The 13,068-nt window shown below is 50.7% G+C and overlaps 1 protein-coding gene across 1 annotated transcript in view; it reads left to right on the forward strand.

Annotated features, from left to right (window-relative positions):
* The first annotated feature begins 12,659 nt into the window (after positions 1-12,659).
* The window catches only part of NUDT6 (nudix hydrolase 6), a 144,431-nt gene continuing 144,022 nt past the window's right edge, over positions 12,660-13,068 (forward strand). Inside the window, exon 1 of the mRNA XM_086962191.1 lies at positions 12,660-12,941. Coding sequence (XP_086818317.1) covers positions 12,737-12,941 — 205 coding nt within the window. The 5' untranslated portion in view covers positions 12,660-12,736. The remainder of the gene's footprint in view (positions 12,942-13,068) is intronic.

Below are 13,068 nucleotides of genomic sequence, written 5' to 3' on the forward strand. Positions count from 1 at the left end.
CAAAGCGGTACAAAAGGGGGTATGCTCAGACGTGAGTCCCTTGCTCACTTTGCCACTGGATTCAAGCAAGCCTGGCTGAAGACGGCTGTAATGCCAGAAACCGGTCCTAGGAATCTTGAGTCTGGTCCAGGGAAGGCATGGCTTGGCAGTTCGGGCTGGACTGTTCCCATGAGGCACAGGGTCAGACTGATTTGCATATGGCCATGTCTGAACTGGGGTGGCAGAGTGGGCTAAAGAACGGTGATGGATTATACCCAGATCTGTTGACTGGGTGTGAGTGTTTGATTGGTTCAGATGCTCCGTCCATCATCACCCCCTTTTGTACCGCTTTGTCCGCCATAAGTTGGCAGGGTATGCTCAGACGTGAGTCCCTTGCTCACTTTGCCACTGGATTTAAGCAAGCCTGGCTGAAGACGGCTGTAATGCCAGAAACCGGTCCTAGGAAGCTTGATTCCGGTCCAGGGAAGGCATGGCTTGGCAGTTTGGGCTGGACTGTTCCCATGAGGCACAGGGTCAGACTGACTTGCATGTGGCCATGTCTGAACTGGGGTGGCAGAGTGGGCTAAAGAACGGTGATGGATTATACCCAGATCTGTTGACTGGGTGTGAGTGTTTGATTGGTTCAGATGCTCCGTCCATCATCACCCCCTTTTGTACCGCTTTGTCCGCCATAAGTTGGCAGGGTATGCTCAGACGTGAGTCCCTTGCTCACTTTGCCACTGGATTTAAGCAAGCCTGGCTGAAGACGGCTGTAATGCCAGAAACCGGTCCTAGGAAGCTTGATTCCGGTCCAGGGAAGGCATGGCTTGGCAGTTTGGGCTGGACTGTTCCCATGAGGCACAGGGTCAGACTGACTTGCATATGGCCATGTCTGAACTGGGGTGGCAGAGTGGGCTAAAGAACGGTGATGGATTAAACCCAGATCTGTTGACTGGGTGTGAGTGTTTGATTGGTTCAGATGCATCGTCCATCGCCACCCCCTTTTGTACAGCCCTGCATATCAGCAGGGATTCACCAGTCATTGTGCACCACACCTATGCCAGCACAGATGCAACGCATTCACATTGTGGAGCACCCTGGTGGAAAAAATGGGTCAGCAGCATCACACATCTGTGCTGTATAAGTAGGCGCATTGCTGGAGTAGCGTCACCAGCGCAAGAGAGCCCCAGCAATGGTCTGTGGGGCCCTATCTGCACAATGTTGCTTCATTCCTTATGCCTGCATCAGCCATGCACAGGGTTTTGACGCAGCATGTGCTTAAAAGTGACAGAGTTAAATCTTGTAGATTTCATATAGCCACTTTTGGGAGGCGTGCCTGCGCCATTATGCCCACCCCCCTCTGGCCCTGCACCAGTACACCTACTTGTGGCGCAGGGCTTTAGAACGTGACACATCTCTCAGATGTGTCACCTTGTAAATTACCAGCACCATGGCGCCTCTTTTTTGCCGCAGCTGTGTCAGCAGCGTGTAAGAAGCGCAAGTGACGTGTGAATGTGCACTATGCATTAGTTGCTTGGATGCTTCATCAGACCTGAATTGGTTTAGTTGTGTTACATGACCATTGTGACAGTGCGGAACTCCATTGCCTATCTCAGGTGGGTATGTTTGTGTAAGGGGTGTGTGTGACAGCCTGTGGTGGTAGTTGGAGTCTGAGTTGGCACTGGGCCTCCCTCGTAGTGTGGCTGTCCCCCCATGGAGCATGCTGCCATGACAGTGGCTGTGAGTTCCTGCCCAAGATATCTGACCTTGTTGTCCTGGTGTTTGTGTTTGCACTGGTCACTGGAGGGCCTTGTGCTGCCTACACCAGAGCCCAATCTCAGCTAACTTGTCAGTACATTCACACTCCATGTGCATTGAGTATGGTGCATGGTTGTGTACCTGCACAATATTTGATGAGTACAATTGCACATGGGCATCCACAGATGTTTATAGGGGTGGGCAGATTTTTAGCTTCATCACCATCCCCCTTGCACCCTTCTCACCCTCCGCCTTGCACCCTTCTCACCCTACCCCTTGCACCATCCTCCCCTCCGCCTTGCACCCTTCTTACCCTCCTCCTTGCACCCTTCTCATCCTAGCCCTTGCACCATCCTCCCCTCCGCCTTGCACCCTTCTCACCCTCCCCCTTTCACCATTCTCACCCTACCCCTTGCACCATCCCCCCCTCTGCCTTGCACACTTCTCACCCTCCCCCTTGCACCCTTCTCACCCTACCCCTTGCACCATCCTCCCCTCCGCCTTGCACACTTCTCACACTCACCCTTGCACCCTTCTCACCCTCCGCCTTGCACCCTCCGCCCCTCTGTCTCGCACCCTTCTGGCCCTCTGCCTTGCACCCTTCTCACCCTCCCCCTTGCACCCTCCTCCCCTCTGTCTTGCACCCTTCTGGCCCTCTGCCTTGCACCCTTGTCACCCTCTGCCTTGCACCCTCCTCCCCTCTGTCTTGCACCCTTCTGGCCCTCCGCCTTGCACCCTTCTCATCCTACCCCTTGCACCATCCTCCCCCCGCCTTGCACCCTTCTCACCCTCTGCCTTGCACCATTCTCTCCCTCCGCCTTGCACCCTTCTTTCCCTCCACCTTGCACCCTTCTCACCCTCTGCCTTGCACCCTCCTCCCCTCTGTCTTGCACAATTCTGGGCAACCCCCTTGCACCCTTCCCATCGAATGTAGGGTGCTGCCATCTGGGACAATGGGACCATTTGTAAAGCATGATGGACTAGGGCCGGCCCTGATTGGTCCGACACCAGAAACACTGGCGATCCAGGAGGGGCCAAGAGCCCCGCTTGCCCCCCCCCTGCGGACACACAGGAAATTGGGTCCGATTTGGGGGTCCCACAATGCATTTAGTGACACCCACCCTCCCAGAATACTGGATGTCTATTCTTGGGTCTGTGCTTCCTATAGCATGGGACATGGCATTGCCTTGGTTTGTCAATGGGACATACACATGTTAGTGGCATTTGCGTTCTTTTTGCCTGTAGTTATGGGCAGCTGGCGCTTGGCGCTTGTTGCAGGCATTTCTTGTACTTGGAGCATAGATGCCATTACCCCCACGTTACATGAGTTGTTTGTATACTCACCAGGCTCTACGACTCCTTCAATGCCATGTACTCTCACCGGTGGTAGCAGGGCCATGACCTTCTCCTCCCAGGGATGGTACTGTACTGGTCTGCGGGGACCACCGCCTCCAGTACCTTGGCTCTGTAGGTAGTCGTCCATCTTCCTCTTCACCATCCTCCGCAGATCGTACCACCTTGCCTGGCAATCCCTCCTGGTGCGTCTGATGGGTGCAACAGCATTCACCTTATTGACGATCCTCTCCCACATGCGTGTTTTCTCCACTATGCTGGTCTGTCTGACCAATGCACCAAACAGCTGTGGCTCGACTCTGATGACTTCATCTACAAGGATCTCCATCTCCTCCTTTGTGAACTTTGGATTCTTGTGTGCGGACATGGTGTGGGGTGAATGTGATTGGGGGGCTGAGGGTGTGTATGGATGTGGGTGTGTGGGTATGAATGTGAACGGGGGTGTGGGTCTGAATGTGATTGGGGGTATGTGTGAAGGTGGATGTGTGCAGTTGTCTGTCTCTGTGGCTAAATGTGTGTTTTGCAAAGGATCATGGTTTGTGTGTGTGGTCCCTTTTTATTGGTCCATTTGTGGGTGGGGCTTAGTTTGAATTTTTGGTGGGTGTGTTATAAGGGGTTGGATCTGAGTTAGGCCCCCTGTTTGCCTGTTTAGATCTGGCCAGGACATTCATTTCCAATGGTTTGTACACAGGAGATATGTTTTATGGTGTTGTGCGAGTCGTTTGCACCCTCCTTATGCTGTTTTAATGGGTTTGGTGCGCTTCGTTCAGGGGGGTTCGAATCGTATTTGCTTTTGTGGCTCGCTCATACGTGACTTTTTTCGAGGGTTCGCATGCGCTTCGTTCAGGGGGGTTCGATTCGTATTTGCTTTTGTGGCTTGCTCATATTCGATGTTTATACGGGGTTCCCGTGCGCTTCGTTCAGGGGGGTACGAATTGTATTTGCTTTTGTGGCTCGCTCATATGCGACGTTTATACTGGGTTCGCGTGCGCTTCGTTCAGGGAGGGTTCTAATCGTATTTGATTGTGTGGCTCGCTCATACGCGATGTTTTCCGTACAAATCGCAGCTCATACACGAAGACATTTACCAGTACGAATCGCGTTCTCGGTCCCCGGCCAGGATCGTACTTGTCCCGAGTCCGTATCGTACGGATTCTCGCTTGATTTTCGTACGGTTCGCAAGGATTCGGACGTATTTTTGAACAACGGATCATACTACGCGATTCAGACGGATTTGTACGATTCGTACGGAAACGGCTACGAATACGAATCGTCGGACGGTTTTCTTTCCCGAATCGGAATCGACCCCTTAATATGGAAAACCCGTTTTTTTAGATATTTCAATCCTTTAAAAGAAACTGGCAGGCAACTATCTCAAAGTGCTTCATGGAAAATGGTTGAGCCCATCCTGGTTTGTAGGGACCAGGATGCAAACGGGTGATGAAGCATACCACTACTAGAATGAATCAGGGTCTTAAAAAAAGATCCAATGTTTTTTGTCCACATGATTTGCTTACCATATGCTTTGCTGTGACTTACATCTTGAGTCTTCAGACATCATGGTTATAGACTACCTTTGAAGTGTATATAATTAAGTTAGGGAGACAGCATCCTATACTGCTGAATTTCTCTCGCCCTTTCCCTTCTAAATATTCTCTGGTTGTATTCAGGGTTAGTAAATGTAACTGGATGTTTAAGTCATGTGATTGCGGTTCTTTCTCCCATGGTATTGTAGTTGGATAACACTGGTATGATGCGCTGCTGTTTAATGTAACAGGGATATGACAGCATAATCCTCCCCTTGGTGTCCTTAGGAGAGTCAAAACTTTCAGACACAAAAAATAGTACATTTTACTTTCTTAATAATAATGATGCTTGTGGGATTAAAAAACATTACTATTGCATGCAAATATTTGTGCCTGTAAACGACCCTGTACCATTAATGTGGAGCACAAGCAAGATTACTCAATAAAAGGGGTCCCCTCCTAATCTTCCTCTGCTTTGTAGTAACAGGGTAAGCTGTGCCCTCTCTAGAGTTAGTGTCCCAGGCCAGGGGATACTTTCAACACCCATGGTCTCCCCCACATGTGCACTGTTCTTCACAGAAGCTATCTAGAGATAGGGTCGCCACCTGGCCGGTTTTATACCAGTATGGTCGATATTTTAATGTACCTGCCGGTACAAAAATTGGAAAAATCATCCAAAGCAGATATTTTCCCCTTATTAGTACATAGGGGACGATTACAATGTAGGTGGGCTCGACACCGACATCTATAAACACAGTCAGACCGCCGCATTAGGATGCAGTCGGTGGGACCGCGTTGCCCTAGCTTCCGACAGGCTCAATGAGGCTGTCGGGCTGTTGACCTGATCTCATTCCCCACAATGGAGGCAGTGACTTCTCAGGCACCACCGTGGGGATTAGGATCCACCTTTCTGCCAACCATTTCATGTTGGTTCTTCTGACATGAAAGGGCTGGCAGAAATACTTTTTTGGGTGCCTGTTCTTGTGGCACTCGGCTATGGGGAGGCACCACAGGGGCACCCTTAAATATACCTGCATCGTGTGGCCTGCACCGAATGCTGCCTACCACAGGGTGCAGCGATGTTTAAAAACATGCCTTTTGGCATTGGAGCTTGTGTTGCGGCCCTTTTCCGGGCGGCAGTTCAAGCCTCACTGCAAAGAGGCATGTTTCCGACCGCCAATCGTAATTTGTCGGCCGGTCTCGTACCTGCAACGATGGCGGTCGTATGCTCATCCGACCTCCATCGTAATCAGCCCCTTAGTTTAAACTGTCAATGTTTAAGGTAAAACACTTTAAAATGTGTTCTACATCTGCCCTAGTGACCGGTAATTAAAGTAAACAAAGACAAAAAGGGAATATTAATAATGAATAAAGAAAATGTTATATGAGTTACGTTCGGGCCTTTGCAGAACCTTAAAACGTAAACAGGTGTCTGGTCAGGGCTGTTTCTGCCATTAGGCAAGACTAGGCGGCCACCTAGGGCGGCAAAAGGGGGAGGGCGGCAAAAACCAGGAGTTTGAGTTCGCCTGTCACTTTCTTGCAAAAGCTTAGGGATGCAGTGGAGGAGAAAGTTAAACGCAGCCCATCTTGTCACCCCAAGCATGTTTCTGAAGTAAAGGGAGAGCAACAATCCATTTGTGTTTCAGTTGTATGTGTATCTTTGGCGGCTCGGGAATTATGGTTAGGCTCATCACAGCTCTGACACTCCGAATAAACGCTGCTGTTTGGGGGCGGTCGGCTCCAGTGGAGGGAATCGGAAAAAAATAACAGTGTTCCCCGGAGGGAACTAAAGGTACCGTATCAAGACAGCGTCTGATTCGATAAAGATAATAGCTTCAAATTCAATTTTCATCCATGTCACCAAGGACCCAACGGAATTCATCCAGAAAAATCTGACACCACCGTTGGAGCGGCTGAAGCAAGATATCAAGTTTTGGGCGACGCTGCCCTTGACACTACTGGGCAAAGCGGCGCTCTATAAAATGATGTCGCTGCCGCGCTTCCTATATATCCTAGAAAATACACCATACCCGGTACTGCCAGGGTACTTCAGGCAGGTGTCAGCATTGGTATCCGGTCTCATATGGAGCAATCGCCCGGGGCGCATTGCTCAGGCTAAAATGTACAGGGGTTGGTATGACGGGGGGATTGCGCTGCCGAACCTGCAATTATATTACTGGGCCGCTCAATTAAAGCCCATTAACCAGTGGCTGCATGCACCCCAAGAAGACCCGGCATACAGGGCTGACAGGGCACAATTGGGTACTAATAGCATACTGGCACCTCTGTACAATCAATGCCTAGTGCACAAACTGGTGGGACCCATGAGACTTACCGCAGCACTGTGGCACACAGCACAAGCAAAACTGGGGTGGAAGGGGCAAATCACACAGCTAACCCCATTGTGGGACACCCGGGCCCTGGGTAACCTGAGATGCAGTAAGGGTTTTACACACTGGGACAACATCGCTATATCCACAGTGGGAGACCTGTGGGAAAAAGGAACTGTGATCCCCTTCGCCCAGCTGCGACAGCTATATGAGCTGGGACCCACGGAATCGTTCCGGTATGTACAGATCCAGCAGGCCCTGCTTACAGCCATCCCACTAGAAGCAGAGGTCCCAGAGGCATCCCCACTCGAAGATCGCCTCCTCATAGATTACATGCAAGAACATGCTACGGCCCTCACTTACCGCAAAATGATTAATAACCTACCAGACCCTATGCTAAAACTGAAAGACAAATGGGTGGGGGACTTAGGAGAAATGGACGAATTTGAATGGAACGAAGCACTGTCGTCGCCTAAGGAGGTGGGCATATCGGCAAAATTCCGGCTTGTGCAGCTTAAAATTTTACACAGAGTGTATTACACAAGGAAAACACCACACTTAATACAGCGGGCACAACATCCCTATTGTCTTAGCGGCTGTGGGGAGGAGGGAACTTTATTTCACACTATATGGGAATGCCCACACATCCAGGAGTATTGGAGACAAATAATGCGCACCATATCCCAAACATTGGGAGTGTCCCTGGTCCCTGAACCACGTAAGTGCCTACTCAACATCTGGGAACCGAATGACCTCTCCAGACTCGGGCACCTATGGTCCACGTTAGGTATGATGATAGCAAAACGTGATATAGCACAGAAGTGGGGTGCAGTAGAGGCCCCCACGTTGACACAGTGGTGTATGAACATGGACAGGGTGATGATAACAGAGAGGGCAGTGTACATCAGTAGGGCCTGCCCACGTAAATGGAACAAGATATGGACTCCATGGAATGGGTTCAGGGGGAGATTTGTGAACCCCTGCAGAAGGATGACCCACTGACATCAGACGAGGAGGGGGAGGACGAGTAGGAAGAATGAAGGAGGAGGGGCGGATTAGTGACCCTTCAGTCCAACTCAGATTCATGATAGGGAGGGGGAGGGACTGGCAGACAGGCTAGTCTGACTTAGTAGTGCATTACAACAGAGGCACCCACCTACAAGGGAACATGGTAACAGCCGATCCAGTGGTAATGGCTCTGCTCACCCACAAAAGACAATCCACACGTGCAATAATGGGACAGGGGCTGCGCTCTCGTTTCCTCGTTTGCCTTATGATCCAAATGTGGTAACTTCCTTGTTTTTTGTTAGGTTATTGTTACAAAATAGAAAAACCAGACCTATATACATCAGGAGTCAGGATGCGAGTGATGTACACACATTATTCTGTAACGCCGCCGAGCCCCCGGGATGTCAGCACTTGGGCTGTGTTATCCAGACAGATTTGAATGCATGCGAACGTGATGCGACCGGTCCCTGGGGTTGTAGGCCAGAAGCTGTGTATGATTCGAAAGGTAAAATAAAGGTCTTGAAAAAAAATATATATATTTTCATGGCCCTAGGGAGGTGCCAACTGAACTCGGTACTACGCGTTCCGCTTCAATTAATATGTACTGCATTGGCTAAGGAGCCGTGGCCTCCTTTAATAAACACCCAGCGACTCGACAACCTCCCTACTAACCTCTGCATAAAATATTAATCAGACCTGGCATATATTGGCTCAGCAGCAGGTGTGCAATAAGCGGCAACTTATGGTCTGAAGAGCAAAATTAAATCCCTGGTCAATAAAATAACATAAATGCTAAAGGAGGTGCAAGTCTGTATGAGTTATTATACATATTCCAACAGATCTGCAATTATAACAAGGATGTGGCTATCAAATACCCATGGGCATATATATCCAGATAGCCGTGCTATGCTATCCAATTAAAGCCCCAATGTCCAGTTACTGCCTCAATACCAGCCACAGCACCACATGAAAAAGCACATCTATGTATGAAAGTCACAGCGATCAGGAACAGCATCGATGGTAGCAGTGCAGGTTTCAATCATATTCATAGACTTCTGCTATAAGGGCTCAGGGAGATTCTCCACTGGGAAAATTTTGAATGATATGGGGGTCAAATTTTACATTGATTGGCTCAATAGCCATTGGTGTGCCAAGCCAGTGCAGCCTGACGCTCCCCAGGCGTGGACCCCATTCATTCAAAATGTGCAGTGGATACACTGTGTATGTCAATTGGTGCACCTAATATGAATTGGGTGTATTCCCTTATGTTAACAATTACATAGAGTATGCCAGTGCCAGCATTTTGCCAAGAATTACTTTACATATGCCGTTGCCAGAAATGTGTAATTTCCACTCACAAACACACGTGCTCACATGTTCATACAGACACACATTCTCTCTCTCTCTCTCTGTCTCTCATGCATGCATCACAATCACACACACACACACAAACGCATACACATGCACTCACGGTCTCTCTCACACATAGACAGTTTTTCCCCAACTTTCCAGGCATCAGCTGCCAACATCAATCCACTACTGCTACTCAACTGCTGTTGCATGGACCCTCAGGCAGCATGCAGTTACTTCTAGGCTCAGGCTCTGAGGCAGGTAACTGAAAGCTGACAACTGGCTGTCTTCACTGCGCAGAGTTCAGTTTTTCACTTCTCGATTTTTCTCTGTACCCTCTCAAATCATGTCACAGGATCGAGTGAAGTCCGAGAGGCTCCTGAGCTCACCCTTTGATGAGATGGAAGACGATGAGATGACAGCCTGGTCTAGGGATGGGCCAGTCGCCAGGGCCAGTCTACTCTGCAACAAAACGAGCAGAGTTGCCACTGTAACTTGGCAGTTGAAGTTCTCAAAGAGTGCTAAACGATTTTGTTGGAAGACAAAGAATGAAAGTGTATAGAGAGTGAGAAACTGCAGAGGCCTGGATGACAGGGGGACAGAGTGATGGTTGTAAAAGGGAGGGGGCGGCATTTTTCAATTCTCGCCTAGGGCAGCAAAACACCTAAAAACGGCCCTGTGTCTGGTATTTTTTCTATGGGAATGGTCACAACCCTGTTTAGAGACCACTGAAAAGGCCACAGTATATTTGCCTCATTTTCACATAATCAATCAATCATACAATTTGTAAAGCGCGCTACTCACCCGTTAGGGTCTCAAGGCGCTGGGGGTGAGGGGTGCTGCTACTGCTCGAAGAGCCAGGTCTTGAGGCACCTCCTGAAGCTGAGGTGGTCCTGGGTCAGTCATAGGTGGGTGGGGAGGGAGTTCCAGGTATTTGCTGCCAGGTAGGAGAACGATCTTCCTCCGATGGTGGTTCTGCGAATCTGTGGGATGGTGGCGAGAGCGAGGTTGGCTGAGCGGAGCTGGAGGGCGGGGGTGTGGAACGTGAGTCGGCTGTTGAGGTATTCCGGGCCCAGGTTGTGGAGTGCTTTGTGTGCGTGGGTGAGCAGTCTGAACGTGATCCTTTTGCTGACGGGGAGCCAGTGGAGATCTCTCAGGTGGGTTGAGATGTGGCTGTCGCCGGGGATGTTAAGGATGAGTTGTGCGGAGGCGTTTTGTATTCGCTGGAGACGGTTCAGGAGTTTGGTGGTTGTTCCAGCGTAGAGGGTGTTCCCGTAGTCCAGTCGGCTGGTGACGAGGGCCTGGGTGACTGCTCTTCTGGTTTCGGTGGGGATCCATCGGATGATCTTCCGGAGCATGCGCAGGGTGTTGAAGCATTAGGAAGAGACGGCGTTGGCTTGTTTGGTCATTGTGAGCGACAAATCCAGGATGAAACCCAGGTTGCGTGCTTGGTCTGTGGGTGTCGGTGCGGTGCCCAGTGCCAAGGGCCACCAGGAGTTGTCCCATGCTGAGGGGGATTGTCCGAGGATGAGGACCTCAGTTTTGTCCGAGTTGAGTTTGAGGCGGCTGTGCTTCATCCAGTCAGCTACCTCCTTCATTTCTTCCTGGAAGTTTGATTTGGCGATGGCTGGGTTCTTGGTAAGGGAGAGTATCAGCTGGGTGTTGTCAGTGTAGGAGATGATGTTGATGTGTTTTCTTGCGATGGTGGCGAGGGGGCTCATGTAGATGTTGAAGAGTGTTGGGCTGAGAGAGGATCCTAGGGGTACACCGCAGAGGATTTCGGTTGCCGAGGATCGGAAGGGGGGAAGGCGGACTCTCTGGGTTCTGCCAGTGAGGAACAAGGTGATCCATTCCAGAGCCTTCCCCTGGATGCCTGTGTTGTTGAGGCAGTGTACTAGGGAGCGGTGGCATATGGTGTCGAAGGCTGCAGAGAGGTCCAGGAGGATGAGGGCGGCTGTTTCTAGCTCAGAATCTGGACTGGGAGGGGTCAAGCAGGTTGTTGTCCTTGAGGAAGGCGGTCAGTTGTTTGTTGACGGTCTTCTCAATGACTTTGGCCGGGAAGGGGAGAAGCGAGATGGTCTTGAGGTCCCGGGAGTCTGCGGTGGGTTTTTTCAGGAGGGCGTTGATCTCAGCGTGCTTCCAGCTTTCTGGGAAGGTGGCTGACATGAAGGAGCTGTTAATGACGTTCCGTAGGTGGGGTGCGATGGTGGTGTCGGCTTTGTTGAAGATGTAATGAGGGCACGGGTCTGCGGGGGAGCCCGAGTGGATGATGTTCATGATGTGGATGGTGTCTTTACTGCTAATGGGGGTCCAGGAGTTGATGGTGGTGGTGGGGGTTGTTGGGCTGGTGTCCGGGGGTGGAGATTGGGGTCCGAAGCTGTCGTGTATGTCTGTGATCTTGCGGTGAAAGAACGTGGCGAGGGAGTTGCAGAGGTCTTGCGAAGGGGTGATGTAGTCGTTGCTGGAATCAGGGTTCGAAAACTCTTTGATGATGTTGAAGAGTTCCTTGCTGTTGTGGGTGTTGTTGTCTAGTCGTTTCTTGAGCGAATTCCTATTGGTGTTCCGGATCTGCTGGTGGTATTCGCGGGTGGCGGTTTTGAGGGCTGTCATGTTCTCCGATGTCCGTTCCTTGCGCCAGATCTTTTCGAGGGTGCGGCAGGATTTCTTTGCGGCTTTGAGGGCGTCTGTGAACCATGAGGGTTTTCTGGTGGTGGTCTTGCTGTGGGTGTTTTTTAGTGGGGCGACGTCTTCGGCGCAGTTGGTGAGTGTGCGAGGTTGAGTGCTGCGAGTGAGGATGTGGTCCGTCGGCATAAACGCCTGACGCTGGTGCTGGAAACCAGGGTCCGAGCCTCGGGGTCGCGTCCACATCCTGTGATTCTGGGTAAATCACTTAATCTCCCCGTGCCTGAATGTGTTATGTAAATACGGTGCTCATGTAAAACGCTCCAATACCTTCGGGTCGAGTTCACGCTATATAAAATATGCACAAAAAAAACCTCTGTAAAACTTCCACATCCCTTGCATGGTGATGTCAAACTAAGTAACGCTGTACTAGTGGAGGAAATATATATACTGGAGCAACTTTGCTGAGTTTGCAGGTGTTGTTTATTGCGACAGATAGTAACTAAAGTTTGTTAGTGAAAATATGCGAACTGAAGCAGTTGTTATTATATACGCTTCTCTTAACAAAATTACGGGACATTCTGTAGAGTGCATTTCTGCGCCTTTATAAGAAAGAGTACGGTAGTTTGTAAAGCGCTGTATTTGTCTTGCGCGTCTATTAAGGACAGCATCGGGGCTGCTGAGGGACACGTCTATCACGTGCTTTACGGGTGCCCCCTGCTCAGCAGTCCTGGCCCCTCTGCTGGGAGTGGACTCGCCACATATTACGCAACCCTTGCAGTAGGCTCGCCACAGTGGCCGTCAGAGACCATGCTGGCTCAGGTGTTGATGCTCCGGCGGTGGCTTCTCGCCGCTCCCCCTCTTTCTCTGGGGTGTGTGCCCAAAGCTGCCTGCTCCTCTCTCGGCTTCGCCCTTCAGGGCCAGCTGGACAAGTTCGGGGGAGTCTCGGTATCTCTGGACGCCCCTCACCCGGCTGACCGCCTAGACCCGGCCTCCTTCCAGCGCCACCTACAGGGCAAGTGTGATCCTCGACACCGCACACAGGTAGCCCTGCTTTTACAGGGCGTGCTGCTTTACATTGCATAACATCTCGTGTCTGCGATATCACAGGTCACCGAGATCCCGACCCCTTCAAAACAAAT

This window comes from Lissotriton vulgaris, chromosome 3_1 (genome assembly GCF_964263255.1).
Source record: "Lissotriton vulgaris chromosome 3_1, aLisVul1.2, whole genome shotgun sequence".
Classification (NCBI taxonomy): domain Eukaryota; kingdom Metazoa; phylum Chordata; class Amphibia; order Caudata; family Salamandridae; genus Lissotriton; species Lissotriton vulgaris.